Here is a 15,822-nt window from a genome sequence, read left to right as displayed (position 1 = left end):
TTTGACTTTTGTTTTAAGCTTACGAGTTTTCCCAGTATCTTTGAAAGTCTCATCATGTGGTTCTGGTGGCCCAGACAGATGGGGGACGGATGGCGGGTTTCGCTCATCTTAATGTTTAGGCAGAAGCGAAACTGAAAGCACAACAAGCCGTTAGGCAGCGTCACGTTAAGAAATAACGTTTTATTGTTCGAGCGGAAACAGCAAAGAGAGGAAGTTTGAGGTAAGAATTTTATAATATTTATGAAAATTGCGTCATTTTTGAAGCTGTTTAATGAACCCAGCATATGCAGACAGCAGGTTATCAGTCAAGCTTGACTGGAACTTTATCTTGCGGTTCAATTTTAACATTAACTGCGTTTGTGTGTACGTGCGTGTGTGCGTGTGTGTGTGTGTGTGTGTGTGTATGTAGAGTGTGTGTGGTGTGTGTGTGACTGTGTGTGTTTTACTCCAAGTTGATTAATACGCAGCATTATCTATATTTTTTAAATATTTGCTTATTAAAGCGTGAACCCGTTATCGACTATCAGGAGGACTTGTACAGGAAGTCAGTGTTTCTGCTTTGCAGACTTGTACAACAGAAATGTGGTCGTTGAAGGGATTTTCACTTAATTTTCCTCAAATAATTCACAAGCAATTTTTATGTGGGAAGAGGCAGATAATGGGATCATTAACTTTACATTTATAAATTGCCCTATAAAGGAATTGATGCTCTGTAAATCCAACTACCTCGGACTGGGCAGCCATTATGCTTTTCTTTGTTCTTCATTTCCCTTTTCTGCAACACTTATGGTGATCTCAGGTGCACGCTGTACAATTTCTTCTTCCTCTTTTTTTATTTTCACTTCAAACTCACTGGATCATGATGTGTGTTTACTACTGGTAGCACAATTGGTTTTTACTTAGTTCTCTTTATGTTGCCACCTGCTTTGGTAATATAGATGTGGTATATACACAGCTCATACTTTTCATGTTAGTCCAATATAGTTGACCAATATATCATGTCATTAGAATATACATATCAAGTTATTCATACAAATTCATCTATTTTGTATGAATGTGATCATTTTTATGGCAATCGGCAAATTGATATTACAATCTGTTTTGTTAGAACATAAAACATTGCACTATCAGAAATGCCATCAATTATAAATGTTAAAAAGGTTTGTCAAAGGACTCAAGAAGCCACATTAATTTAGGGCAATATTTGACCATCCCTGTCTTTTCTTAGTCTGGCCATTTCCTTCCTAATCAACGCCACTAGATTCTCACATCCCTTAAATGCTTTGTCTGGACTTTCTCCCATTGAAGTGGATTTCTCTGGTAGATTTTCTACTGAGCCAATCAGCGAACAGAAAGACAAGTAGTGAATGATGATGTTGATTTTCTGCAGTGTTTTAGAATTATAGCCTGCCTGTCATAGTTTTAGCAGTGGTAGCAGAGGAAGTAAATGAAACTTGGGCGACTGTGGGTAGAGTAGTCATCTTGCGATCGGAAGGTTGTAGGTTCGATTCCAGCTTCCTCCTGTCACGTGTCAATGTGCCCTTGGGCAAGGCACTTAGCCCCAAATTGTCTAACGATTTGTGTATCGGTGTATAAATGTATGAGGGTGAATGTGACTCTAGTGTAAAATGCTTTGAGTGGTCAAAAATGATTGGAAAAGTGCTATATAAGTTCAGTCCATTTACCATTTAACCCCTCATTCTGTGTTGGTCATGTCTCCAAATATTGAATTAACATTAACAGCTGCCTCGCTCAGCTCCTCAAATGTCTCTTCGTACATTACATTACAATTTCCGGTAAACTTCATAGCAACTGGAGCATTACATACATCATGGGTAAATGTTAACGATTGGTCCATCCATCCAGGAAGAAATTGTTTGTCAATAGCTGAGAGCCCAGACCCTCTGAATGAATCTAATAGCGTAGGAGAAGGCTTAACCAGGCTAGTAAACATACAAGCTGACAATAAAAGTTATAAAATTTTGACTTCAGAACTTGTTTTCAACAATATAATTTTCATGTTTGTATAATACACATCGCATCCACAAAGTATTTTATTTTTTGGATAAATTGAAAAGGGTTTGTTATTAAGTGATATTTGTAACAGAATTGTGATGTAATCCAACTTCACAACCAGAGGCTTGGGATTATTACACACAGGTGCTCATGACTGATTAATTAATGTCATGAATAAAAGCCAAAAACATATCTGTTCTTGTTTGAAGCTGTGGCGATTAGTAACAGCATGGGAATTTTGTCGTAATATGTCTCCTCAAGACCGATTGCAGAAATGAGCCTTCAGGTTTGCGACTGCTGTGGTTGGACCAAAGTGACGACCTATCACGGTCTGAGGGTCCACCAGGGCAGAATGGGCTGCACACCGAGGGGTGTGAGGATCGCAGAACCTCAGCAGCAGTACGCGTGGAACCTCGGAGGACAGACAAACGTTAACTTGGGTTACAAGCTGGAAGTCCGGAACACTGTCAAAATCGGTGGGCTGTCCAAATTGTGTCTCAAGATTGTTTTTGAACAGAGGGGTAACTCAAAAACTGATAAATGACTCTTGAAATTATGTCATGGACAGAAAGTTCAAATTATTATTCAGACATGAGCCTCCAGACGTGCCACTGCGGCTGGAAGAAAATGACGACTTATCACGGCTTGAGGACCCACCAAGGAATGATGGGCTGCACGCCGAAGGGGGTGAGGATTCCCAAGGAAGAGCAGAGTGCCTGGAGGGACCACTGGAAACCACAACTAGATAACAAAAAACTTCCTGTTTCAAAGAAAGCTAATACGAAGGAGGAGGTATACAAATGACGATTGAAACAGCAACAGTGTCAGTTTAGTGAGAAAAATCTCTAACTCCTAAATTAAACTTCTCCCGTTGACAGAATTCCCCAGAAATACCAAGGATGAGAAACTTCAGTAACCCCACCTCAGCAGCAAAGGTCAAAAAAGAGAACAAGTCAGGTATATGTCATGGTCCAATTTGGCCCACATAGCAATTAGCCAAATTCTTGTTTAATCTCAGCGTTTCCTTTTTCCTCGTCACTCCTGCATTTCCTGTAGCCTCTTCTCAAAAAGCAACAAGGTCAAAGTCCCGCCATCAGTTGGAGGAACGCTTCACACCTTTAAAGGTAAAGACGAAGCACTAAGCTTTGATTATTTAGCTGTCAAAGACACTTAAATTATTAAAGACAATTGATCACAGAGGTAAAAAAAATAACAAAACAGTAAAAGATTATTTACCCAATACCTTGTTGGCTTAGGAGTGCTTAACTTTTATTTGTCTGGGATGAAATAGTTGCTGGTTTTATTAATTATCTTGGTTATAATAAAGTATTGTCATAGGAAGTTGAAAATAAACCTATTATTAACTATTATTTAATCACCAGGATTTTATTTTTTGAATTGTGAGTCAAATACAACGTCTCAGACGTGATGAAAAGTGAGCAGAAGGCAGTTGAAGTAAGAGAGGGACATTTATACCAAGACAAACCCTTAAAGCTGAACGATTGTAACTTACAACTGTACAAGTAAGGCTTTTTGAAGGGATTTTGTCACCACTATGTACAAAAACAGGAACGTACACAAGCAGCTTTTTCTCTTCTAGTTGCTACTAGCTGCTAGTGGCTGAAGCTAAGTATAAAACATTAGCTGGACGCTTGTGCTCTTTTAAACAAACTGCCTTCTCTGTTTAAAAGGGTATCAGCTAATTTATTGATTTATTTCACCACCAGCATTGTATCTAATTACAACTAAACAATACCATGAAGTTTTGTGCTTTATTCTTCAAATTGTTTGGAGTGCTGAGTTACTGCCCAGTGGCGTACTGGGACAAAAAAACAAAAAAAACAAAATAATGTGTTGACCAGACAAGCCCGCCGAATTTATAACGCACGTATGCGTACATATTTATATTGGTTCTGCTCTGTCCTCTGTACTGCTGTAACAATGTAAATTTCCCTACTGCGGGATTAATAAAGGAATATCTTATCTTATCTTATCTTATCTTATATTTTCAGGCTTTTTAATGGGTTTGCCCTACTGTGCAAGTCTTAAACCACGTATCGTGAGTTAACAGGATTCAGTGAGCGTGGACACATAAAATACTTCCGAAAAGTGTTTGTTGTTAGCCAAAAAAAAAAAAAAACACATATGACTTACAGTTTAAGTTAAGGCGGAGGTGATAAAAGTTGTCATTACTGTTACAGTAACACATTTAAAAAAAAAACATTTTGTATGTTTTCTTTCTCCAGACTGATGAGGAGTACTGGAGCGCCGTCAGCTGCGATAACTATGTAACAGCAGCATCCAGAATCAAGGCGGAGCCCGTGTCACGTACGCCTCGAGCATTCTGCTCCATGATTTCGGAGAATAAAAAGGAAAATTAAGCTTGAAAGTAAAATCTAATTCTTCTTTCATCGTTTTATTTGCAGCTCTGGAAGTGTGTATTCCAAGATACCCAGATAACCGCATCTGGGATGTGAGGGATGAGTCCCCGCTTTATTTGCAAGTAAAGCTGGAAATTTTGCTATCCACTTTGATACAAATTCTTCAGTTACATTTTTTTTCTCTTTTTTTTTGGTTTTTACATATCTAAGACAAATTCTTCCTGTATTTCTCTTACATTTTGCAAAAGCCTAAAATGCACTGTTCTTACATTGGGAATATTTTTGTGAACATTTAAATAATTTCCAACCTTCTAGATGAACCATTGGCTCGGCGAAGTTCCAGCCGTCCAACCGGAGGATCGATACAGATCTTTTAGCGAACATCCAAGAACACCAACGCCTTCTCTCCAAGTCCCGGACGGAGAGAAGGATTCACTGTTACCATCATCGGGACAAGAAGCGCCAAGGTCTCAGCTGCTGAAAGAAATTCAAAACTGCTTAGAAAAATATAAAAAGAGGAGAGATGAAAAAATGGTGAACTCTGCTCGCGAGGTAAAACCATTTTTTTTTTTTCAATTTTATGTGTGTTACAATAATTTCATCCAAAACCATCAGCAAATAGGTCCAACTGCAAACTCTGTCTGTATGATCTAATTGTGCATATCTATGAGTCAGACTGTGGATGAATCATCAAGGATCTCAAACAACTCAGTAATAAAAGTTGAATCTGTGGAGAAGAACCACTCACGTATGTATAAAATGATTTGTACAACAGCAGAGTGGACCGAAGAGTCACGAAATTGAAACTAACTACCTGACTCTTTTTCTTCCAGGTCTTCCAACCCAACAACACCCACTCAAGAAACCCACGGAAACCAAAACAGCAGCTGCTGAGCAGGTAAACAATTACCTCCTTACCAACTCGTCTCTTCTCTTCTTTCAGTTTTGTATTATACACAGGTTTTCACTAACCAGATGTAGTTACACATCTACATGACAAGTGATTTATAAGTGGGTGTAGTAAAGCAACAGAAAACCCAACATTACCCAGATACCAGAACATGATTGAACGGGCAAGTTTCAATAATTTATGTGAAGCATTCTGTGAAAAAATGTGGCTTTCTGAAGATGATGGCATCAAGTTACAGTCTAGAATTTTCTTTTTTGGTCTAGGATGGTGTTAATTTCATTCAGAATAATGGCATAATTGTAAAGTTGACTGGAGATTGAAGCTGATTGGGAATTTAGAAAATGAAGCAAGAACCCCTCAAAAAAAAAAAAATCACATCATTAAAAAAAAAAAAGAGGTTGCACTCGCCCGTTCTCCTCCTCCCAAAAACAAGAAAAAAACGCATTTGACTGAAAGAGAAATTGAGCAATATTTTTATACTGATTTATGACTGAATCATTTGCAATGAAACTGCATTGATCCGTCTCTTTTTTAGAGAAATGAATCTGTCCGCAAATCCTCAACAACTCGACCTCCGGTTCCAGCTAAGAGGAAGAGCTTACTCTTACTCACTGGAACACCAGAGAAAGCTGAAGGAGCTTCAGCCAGCGCCGATGGAGAAATGAGGAAAGATGACAAGAAAGAAGAACTGGTGCAGGTTCAGTATTTGATGATTGATGTAACATCATCAGCATACTAAACAACCTTTGCTAGATTACTGTGCAATAAGGTTTGCAAAACTCCAAAGGACAGTTAGGATTTTTTTTTACTAATCCCATTCTACCTGTAGAAGTCAACACTCTGTGTCTTCGCTTTCATGCAACAGATTAATTTCCTGCTAAACCAACAGTCAAAGAGGAAAGTGAACTTTTTACATGTTAAAACTGCTCAAATCTCAAATACTTTATAGCTTTAAAAGAAAAGAGTAATGAACAAACAGCATTATGAACACCAAGGAACACTGTAGATACATCAGGGCTAAAGACGTAGAAAACTTTAAAACCATCTGTGCCTCCATCACTCTGTGATTGTTAGGATTTATCAACCAGTTGGCTAAATATAACATTAGCATGTAAAATCATAGTTCATAACATTTGAAATATGTTAACCAGCAATTATTGCACTCCAAAAAAATCCTTGTGGTATGAATATTGCACATACTGTTGTTGTATTCTGCCTCTATAGTACATGCTACACTTGTCAGAGTTTGATTTTATTTTTTTTTAATAATGTGCCTTGTGTTGGTCAGTCATAAAATCCCAATTAGAATGTTGAAGATCGTAAAATAAATTCACTGCAAACTACTAAACTGGGCTGGCAGTCAAATATGTTTAAATTAAATCAAGTCATGCGAAGTTTTTGAATGTTACCTTACATAATACATAGAATAAAAAACCTGTGAAATGAGTGGAGATGTATTCTCCCAATAAGATGGCAGAAATTCTCACTCCTCCACTCTGTTGTCAAGTAGGTTGGATTTTCTGCTATATACAGTTTTCGTGCATCTTCTTCACTGTTTTTCCCACATTTAACATCTTCTGTGTATCTTGTATGTGGCAGAATGTGAGACAAACAACAAAAGTCAGCTCAACAGTGGAGGAGAAAAACTCACGTATGTGGAAAGTGATCAGGCATTCAGCATCAAAACAAAGTCAGCGGCTTAGAAAATAAAATTCATTGTGACTCTCCTCTTTCACAGCTCCGCCCGACTCATTACGAAACCCCCCAGACACAAAAGCAACGTCTTCTGAGCAGGTGAGAAATAATCTTTAGCAAAGTCTTACTTTTTCTACACTTTTTCAACCCTTCATAACCATTTTTGTTTTTTTCTACCTAAGGGTGGGTCATACTGCTCAAAAATAAAATTACAGATTTATATGATAACAGATCCAGTTTCAATCCATTTTCAATCGAAAGTTCAATTAATTCACAAAATCCCTACCATTACTTCCATGCCACTTGTTGTCACAGTATTTATTTTCAGTGGCTTACTCTACATGTTTTCAGGTGAGCCGAGCAGCGCCCCCTGTGGTGCCACCGAAAAGGAACTTGCGTTCATTTCAAGTGAGGCAGCTGAGTGGGCGAAACATTACTAATGACTTGGAAAGAACCAACAGGGAAATGAAGGTACAGAGCTTTACACCTGGTAAAAATATAGGACAGTTTTCCACTGGAAATCTGTTAGGTTTGTGTTAAAGTTGTCTCCTCGACTCCAGGTCTCACCGTTCTACTTATTTCAGGTGAAAGAACTGGTGCGGATGTTTTCCGTCTCAGCAGCCCAGGAGAACACAGGAGGAACGAAAGAGGAACCCGCATCAGAACACCCACGAGTAGTATGTTTGTTTGTTTTTTCTTTACCATTTGAGTCTGGGTCTGTAAGTGCTGTGAGTCCATTAACTATAGAATGGCAAAAATTGAAATTCCAAAAATGAAGAATGCACATTTTTCGCTACGTTTTTGCACTGGGATCAGGTCGTTTTCCAACTGCATCAAAATTAGTGTATTTCACACAACTGTAATGGAAACATCACACAATCAACAGCCAGATGTTACTACTGGTGGAAATGACAAAGAAGATGACAGGAAGTGGTAGAGGATAAATGTTTTTCTCCACCAGACCTCTCTCAGCATCGCTCAGTTCACAAAAAATTGTGTATCATTCAAAAGTGTTGACTCCACAGCTCTTCCTTTCTGTAAAAATCACTGACTACAATTTCCCCAAAACGCTGAATACGTAGCTTCTCCCAAGTAAGTGGGGCTTGTCTCGACAATGCCTGAATAAGATGCTGACGTCTCCTCTGATGGCTGAATTATGAATACGGCTCATGTAACTTTATTGTGTGAATAAGCTTATTCATGTCTGATTTTAATTCCATTATTTAATGGAAATGCCGCAGTTGCAAGATTGTGTTTTTTACCACATTTGCTGAACATTTGTGCTCATTTGTAATGAATTATACTCGGCGGCATTGAATCTTTCAGGTGAAGATTCTCACTCAAAGACATTCTGCCATGCCGGCTCGGGAAACTAGAGTCCAACCAAAGGTGGAAGACAGGAAGGAGAAGGTGAATACACCATGCTTCTGTGAGCTTATATGAGTTATGGCATTATGTTATTATCCATATTAATGCCTCTTTGGGGGGGATTTTAATTTTAATGGCATGTACCAATTTTGAATATCAACTTTATTTTCACTTTTTTTTTTTTTCTGTTTGCGTAATGTTGATTTGATGGAATGTGCTTGATAAAACTAGAGCTCATAAGTTATCAGTTGTCAGTAAAATGTTCAATTCTGAGCCCTAAAAAAAGATACTAGGACATGCCTGACTTGGACTCAATCCAACATGGCTGCCAAAAGTTGTGCTCTTCGTGTACCTAGTCATGTTTATGACTGCGCACGATAAGATAGTACTGCATTATTTCCGTGGGAACTTCAGGTATCCTACGGCATCTGTAAGTGTTACGCATATCACATTACACATTGTAAAAAGATAAAGAGAGACAGTGTGATAACCAGAGTATACACAAGTACAAGATAAGTGGCTATATAGTATAAAACTGATTACATGGTATGAAGGTGTCTAAGGACTGAATGCATAACAGTGCGTTGCTATTCTAAGTTTTCTGAACATGTTTTCCAAAGTAAGCAATTATCTTTCAACTAAACAAGCAATAACAATAATAATAATGTCAGTTATCTAATTCTATAAATTTTTTCTTTACAAAATGACATATGATCAATTTTATATTTAAATAGTAGCCTAAAAGTTTTAATATGAAAGTAAGAAAGTCTTTTGAAAATCAAAACTTCTAGAATAATAGCTAAAAAAATTCAAACTGTTTTACGATACAACTTTGACGTACGATGTGGTAGCTTCATGTTAGAGGAACTGGTGCACTACACAAGACAAATAACATCATGATGAAAGAACATTATTTGGGAATATTAAAGCAACATCTTTAAACATCAGTCAGAACGTTAAAGTTTGCTACAAATGTGTCTCCTAAAGGGGCAATTAGCCCTGATTCAAGTCCTCTACGTAATACCCACCTGTAGGTCTGATATCAAAAATAATTTACCACAATAAATGTTTTATTTTATTTATCACAGCGTGCAACAGGCGTAAAACCTGACATAACTCCAACAGCAGCAGAAGTGCCACAGAAGGAGGATCCATCATCGTGTAAGTATCTCTCCTCAGAATGATTTCTGATTGCTCTAGAAATTGAAGTTAGCTAGCGTCCTCTTTCTGTTCTCTGCAGTGTGTGAAGCAGCAAAGCCTGACGTTCCCACCAACATGAAGGTACGACGGGTTCCTTGCTGAGTGTCTTGTAAAGGGAAACAAACTTCCACGTTGATATTTTTCTTTTCATGGAATGCATTCCAGGTGAAGGAACTGGCTCAGATGTTTTCGACGCAGGAAGCGGCGGCCGGGCCGAAGGAGAAACGTGGCCTAGAACACAGACCATTACAGGTGCTTCATTTAAAGCTGTATCCGCTACCAGATGAGAGAGAGATTTGTTACTTTGTTCTTTTAGTTGAATAATGATTTTCCTGCTTCTACTTGCTACTGCATTGTAGGTAGATTTGGTACCTTTTACTCCATTTTTGTTGTTGCTGTACCTACTGAGAAGTTCAATGTCTTACAGGTAAAACAGTTGGCTCAAAGATTTTTACAAGCCACATCCACGGATGCAATAGGTCAGAAGAAGGAGAATGATGACAGAGTACAACGAGCACAGGTACCTGTATTTTTCTTATTTTCTGATCTCAGTCTATAAATTTAATAGTAAGATGCATTAACTTCTTTGCTTCTGTGTAAAATTTGCAAATTTTTTATATCAATTTGTAACTTCTGTGGTCTAGAGGTGAATCTTTATCAGCTTCCTCATTTAAATTACTGACTTTGCAAATAATTAAGATGCTTATAGATATGAAGAAAGAAAACTAATGTGTTAATAGCTGAGCAATTTTTTTATGATAAAGTACTTTTGCCAACTTTGAAAACGTTTAACACATTTAGCTTCCCTAAATTCATTTCTACAGTCAAATTTAAACAAGAAACATATGAGAACAAAAATAAAAGGATAGACAGTAGAGAATGAGATATAAACATAAATATATCTTAAATCAAATGTTCACCAAACTTGTAATTTAAAATGATATTAGTGCTCATGAGTTGTAGTCTTTCATTGGCATATTTAATTTGAACTGGTATTTAGCGTGTTAGCATTGTCTTCCGCTAAATACTGTGTTGGTGTAGTGGTTTATCACTAGCGGAAATACTGTTCATGATTAGCACTTTAGCATTAGCTGAAGTAATGTTTGATTAGTGCTTTAGCATTAGCTGAAGTAATGTTTGATTAGTGCTTTAGCATTAGCTGAAGTAATGTTTGATTAGTGCTTTAGCATTAGCTGAAGTAATGTTTGATTAGTGCTTTAGCATTAGCTGATGTTTATGAACAGATAAGCCAGCAGACAGGTCAGGGAGAAAGCTGTGAAGAAGTTTAAAGAATAATTACATTATAAAACAATATACCAACCTTTAAACATTTTACATAGATACCAAAATGGCTTCTAACTCAGGGTCACTGAATATTAATGCAGAGTTGAAACATTTTAATGAAAATATTGTCTTGTGGCATTAGTGGCCTTTACGGAGTTAAGACAAGGTGTGTACACACATGCAGAGGTCCAGCGTCACAGAAACATGGTTTTTCAGCACGTGTGCCGCTTTGAAAAATGTAATAGTGAATATTATAATATTGAAGTCTTATCTTGGTGGAGCCGACACCCTGAGGCCCTGAGCTCTTCTTGTTGCAACAGTTGAAGCTGCTGGTTAACAACTGGGCCAGCTGGTGTCTGGGTGTGTAAAACCACAACAGGAAAGGTTGAGCTATAAAAAATAAAAACTGGTTTCCATGGAAGTCGTCAAACAATATGCACTTCCTGGAGTGTTTAGTTTCCTTGAAACAGAAACCATGTGTTGCGTTTTTCTACATTCAACTCGTTTGCTGAAGAGACTCGCCCTCTGATTGGGCTCATCTTAAACATGGTGGTTCCATACAGATCATCTGATTATCAGTAACTTCATTTTTAATGGAAGATTTTTTTTATTTGTTACATAAATAATGTTTTATACCGAGGCTTAATTTGGTCTAATCTGTGTTTTCCAGCAGAAGTTACCAGACTCAACATGTACCCCTTCTGAAATGAAAACTGCAGCAGTAAAGCCCACCATGCATCAGGAACACAGACCCTGTATGTAAACCTCTGCTAAATAATCCCAGATCTTCAAAAATGCTGTTACTCTCAGGTCTATCACGATGACTTTCTGATTTTTGGCTACAGCAGATGAATCGTCTCAGGTCGCAGGTTTGTCCACTAGGTCAAAGGTGAGACATCACTTCAGCCTACTCTAACCGCACTTTAGACTCTGGTGCCATATTTTTCCGTCTATCCTGCGTGTTGCTAGGTTTATGGTGCCATCAGAAGGACTTATTGCTTTATGTGTTTCAGGTGAAGGACCTGGCTCGGATGTTTTCAACTAAGACCATGTAGGGAGAAGTTGTCCAACTAAAAGAGAGAAACAAAATTAAAAGTCTCCAAGTATTACTGTAAAAAGTTTTGAAGTAGAGAATTAAGCATTTCCAAGAGTATCTCTCCAAGTAAGCATCCCATATCAACTATTTTTAAAATGTATACACAGAGGCTAACTTTTGGTACAACAACCTCATAGTTTTGGACAGAATGGAAATCTTTGAGAAAGGAGAGAAACTGTTATAGTAGCTTGAGCATTTAATAGACAATCAGGTTCTATTCTAGTAAAAATGGAAAATAATTTGACTGCTACAAGTAAGAGTGTTAGTTTGCGACCAAAGATCAGACTGAAACCAGCAGCTTTAGAGCACTCAACTTGCTTCTTTATCTCCAGCTTCACACACCTCAGTCCATTTTACAGCATGTCATGCAGTCAAACAAGAGGAGGGAGAAACTCCCTGTCATCTGAACCACCTGGCTTTTAAGGGATTGGCTCCCACCAGGACTAATTAAAGGGGTGGAGACGTTTACATTTCCAGAAAGAAAGAACATATGTATTAAACTATATTCCTAAAAAAAATGTTTACAAAGTGATAAGAACAGAAGAATCAAATCATTATTAAAAAAAAATCCATATCCAAATGTAAAAAGACTCATCAAGAAAACTACATGAAAGCATTCTTTTCATGTTTCTGTATAGATGATTGCTCAATGCTAACAGCCTGCGGTTGGTTTTGCATTGTTTTGCATTAGCTAAAAATCTTTTGAAAGGTAAAAACAACAATCAAGTATCGTTCGCTCTTGTTTCATAATAGAGTGGATGAAAAGAGAGGAAAATAAAACTGAATTTGCAAAAGGAGTGCAGGGTTTCCCCCCACGCTTAGCAACGCGGCGGGTTTTAAAGTCTTACTTCTCCAAAGGATCATAATTCCTCACAGTAAGTTGATGTAAATATCCATACACGTCAGCCTGTGTCCAGTTTGAGTGAAAGGAGGCGCGCGCGATCCCACTGAGGTAAAGCAGCGGCAGCGGGTGAGGCAAAGCGCAGAGGCGCCAGCTGTGTGGTTAGACCGCACGTTGTCGGGTTTAAATGCATAAACTATAAACCTATATTTTATAAACCTATCCTTTAGGAATAAATCTGCTCTGCTAGTGAAATGCTAAGAGCAAAAGAGATGCTAGCAGCCCGGCTTTAAAAAAAATAAAAAATAAAAAATTTATTTTTATTTTCCTAGATATAAATAAATATCTAGGATTTAGCTAGTGAAACATGGCGGGCCGCCAGGCTTATAATACACTGGGGGAAACCCTGGAGTGAAATCTGGTAAATATCTATCAAGCAGCATGGTGGCTACTATTACGACACCTCAACCATCCCTTTCTGGTTGACTCATTTCAGAATTGACAAATATGACAACACTCAAAACAAAAAACAACAACAAAAAAAATGCATTGTGGTGCTAGGCTAAGCTAACATTAGCACGCTTACACTGTGCTTTGATATTCCTTGTTGATGGTTTGGCTAACAGCATACTTTACTGTGGTCCTTGTTCAATGGATACCGACAAAGATTACTAAAAATGTTCTGTCTCGTAAATTTAAAAGTCTCCTTTGAACATCGTAAAATTGAATGAAGAGTGTTTCAGCTGCTTTCTGTGATCAAGGTACAGCATGTGTTCACAGACACGTTGTAACAAATGTTTAATTGAAAACAGTGCAGAGATCATCGCTGTGTAGGTATTTGACAGCTTCCCAACTCCCCTGCTGGTTTGAATGGGAGTTAATGCAACTTCTGATGCTTTTAATTGAGTAAAATAAGCAAACAAATGGGTTGTGTGGGTTTTAGGTACTTATACAGAGGCTCAACAGAGATTAGGAGCTGAGAGGCGTCAGCGTGTACACACATGCAGGAATGATCTGACTTTGGGAGTTGAACCAAAACACTGACACTCAGGTTGAGCTGCTTCCTGTTCCAACTGAGAGAGGGAGTTGCTAGGAACCAGATGGGTTATTGTCTGGGCATATCAGACCGCCAAAAGAATGCTTAGGTAACCAACAACAACAAGAGCAGCTTTCTATGTAATTTGTCGTTCTGCAGTGCAAACATGCACCAGCCGGAGTTCTTGGGTTTCTATTTCCTTTGAAAGAGAAACCATACAGAGTGGGAGTGGTGTGGTTTGTTTTTTTTTTCATTCTTAGGTCAAGTTGTTTACTTGGTGTTACAGAAGAGTTTTACTGATGATCAGTGGGCTGCTTCACAAAACCAGGAAGATGGTTGAAGTTGAATGTCCTGGCTCAATTAAGCCTCGATTCAGTTTCACAAGAGTGGTAGCGGATTAGTTACTATGGCGATTTCAACATTATCATGGTCACCTGCACCATTATCAGTTTTATAATTATCCATGTAGGCATTGTTAAGGTTCGACTGCGTTTCTGAAGACGGTTGTTGTTCTAAGTATATTGGAAATTACCATTTTAAATTAAAATAATGTTTACGACTTCAAATAACTTTAGTTTTGCACACAATCAAAAAAAATGCACAGTTTAAGTCACACAATGTTTAAAACATTTAAAAATCTTTACAACTCAATGTGTCTTTGGAGTCTTTGCACCAACTGTTAAACAGGAAATTGTCCCTCCAAAATAAAAAGCATCCTAACTCAAACAAGAAGTTAGCGATTGTTAAAACTATTTAAGAAATAAGCACCAAAAGTTTTTTTAGTTTTTTTTTTTTAGTTTTTGACCAAAGGAGAAGCCTTTCAGAACATTAGGGTGAATGCTGAACAACATTACTTTCTATGAATGTTTAGAACATTTCGACTGTTAAAACTTTTTTTCTCACAGTGTTGAAGGTTATATGTCTTACTAAAGGTATTCCAGTTCCTAGAGCTGCTCCATGTTTTGTCACATTATAAAAATGTTACTTGTTTGCTTCCCGTTGTTTCTTTGCAGTTTTCCCATTGTGTTTTCTACCAGAAACATAACCTGACTTCCTGTTGCTGCACTTTTTAAGGCTTTAAGATCACATGTATGTTCTTATACATGACAGATAAAAAAGGTTTTATATTAAAGTTTGTAAAACTAACTCTTGTCCAGTGTTTTTATTTTAGTAGTTGATGTATCTTTAGTTACTTTTTACCTCATAGGGGCTTGAAGATATATTTGTGCTCAATGTTTAAATGGCTTCTTTGTATCCTTTCAGTGGCAACTCCTGAAAAATATGATATTACTGAAAACATTTTTCCCAAGAAGGGGCCGTGACCCTTTTCTCCCTTTTTAATACAATTTTATTATAATAATACAATACAAATTGTAATACAGTGGTGTATTACAATTTAATACACCACTGTATCCTTCAGTCTGAATAAAAATTGTTTCAAAACCACATTTTGTATTTATTCCTCAGGTTATCTTCGGTAGTTTAATTGATCATCTGAAGAACAGCCAATGTTATTAGGGCTGTTGAAGATAGAGAAAATTGGAGTAAAGTTCTGCAGAAAAAACTCGATGTTTTTAGAAAAAACAAGGCCGTTTTTAGATTTATCTCAGAAATATTCTAGAAAAACACATGGACATTTCTGAGTTTCAAAAGTCAGAAATGGTCCCCCAAAAATCGATTTTGGACATTTTCTGAGTTTCAAAAATCTCAAACTGGAAATTTCACATGCACGATGAGGTCAAGGCGACTGTCACCTCACTGTCATATGAAATGAGAGGTTCCTAAATGAACGTAAGCAAAATGAATCCATGTAACACTTCCTGAACATAAAAATCTCTAAAACTGAGAATTTTCAGACATTTTTGGTTTGAGGCAAATATTTTGTTAAAGTGTTCATAGTTGAAGCAGTGATAAATCGTGATTAATACCAGCACCGCTTTTTTTTTTTAGCAAAAGTATGTGGAATGCATTTAGTCAAGCGGCTAAAACCTTAAC

At 37.4% G+C, this 15,822-nt stretch overlaps 1 protein-coding gene across 2 annotated transcripts; it reads left to right on the top strand.

Annotated features, from left to right (window-relative positions):
• Positions 1-96: 96 nt before the first annotated feature.
• On the top strand, positions 97-14,973 carry LOC106916926 (uncharacterized). 2 transcript variants are annotated; one of them, XM_014985542.2, is made up of 23 exons: positions 97-220; positions 2,278-2,492; positions 2,585-2,808; positions 2,895-2,973; positions 3,073-3,140; positions 4,263-4,344; positions 4,443-4,519; positions 4,713-4,949; positions 5,073-5,145; positions 5,231-5,295; positions 5,843-6,004; positions 6,907-6,958; positions 7,046-7,101; positions 7,354-7,473; positions 7,587-7,679; positions 8,329-8,412; positions 9,459-9,531; positions 9,611-9,651; positions 9,736-9,822; positions 9,998-10,090; positions 11,528-11,609; positions 11,700-11,743; positions 11,868-14,973. In XM_014985542.2, the coding sequence occupies exons 2-23, from the start codon at positions 2,291-2,293 to the stop codon at positions 11,907-11,909; spliced, it is 2,136 nt and encodes a 711-aa protein (XP_014841028.2). In that variant the 5' UTR covers positions 97-220; positions 2,278-2,290; the 3' UTR covers positions 11,910-14,973. The 2 variants fall into 2 exon arrangements, with proteins under 2 accessions (XP_014841028.2, XP_014841027.2); XM_014985541.2 differs by having other exon boundaries at positions 11,525-11,609.
• Positions 14,974-15,822: the final 849 nt, after the last annotated feature.

The sequence above is a fragment of the Poecilia mexicana genome, unplaced genomic scaffold, assembly GCF_051168715.1.
Source record: "Poecilia mexicana isolate PSO_F unplaced genomic scaffold, ASM5116871v1 scaffold_18, whole genome shotgun sequence".
Classification (NCBI taxonomy): Eukaryota; Metazoa; Chordata; class Actinopteri; order Cyprinodontiformes; family Poeciliidae; genus Poecilia; species Poecilia mexicana.
This window is presented reverse-complemented; position numbering and strand designations above follow the sequence as displayed.

Coding starts and splice junctions, on each gene's coding strand:
- LOC106916926 (XM_014985541.2), top strand. CDS start 2,291: ATGAGCCTTCAGGTTTGCGACTGCTGTGGTTGGACCAAAGTGACGACC. Junction 6,005..6,906: donor AGAAAGAAGAACTGGTGCAG/GTTCAGTATTTG, acceptor TGTATGTGGCAG/AATGTGAGACAAACAACAAA. Junction 6,959..7,045: donor AGTGGAGGAGAAAAACTCAC/GTATGTGGAAAG, acceptor CCTCTTTCACAG/CTCCGCCCGACTCATTACGA.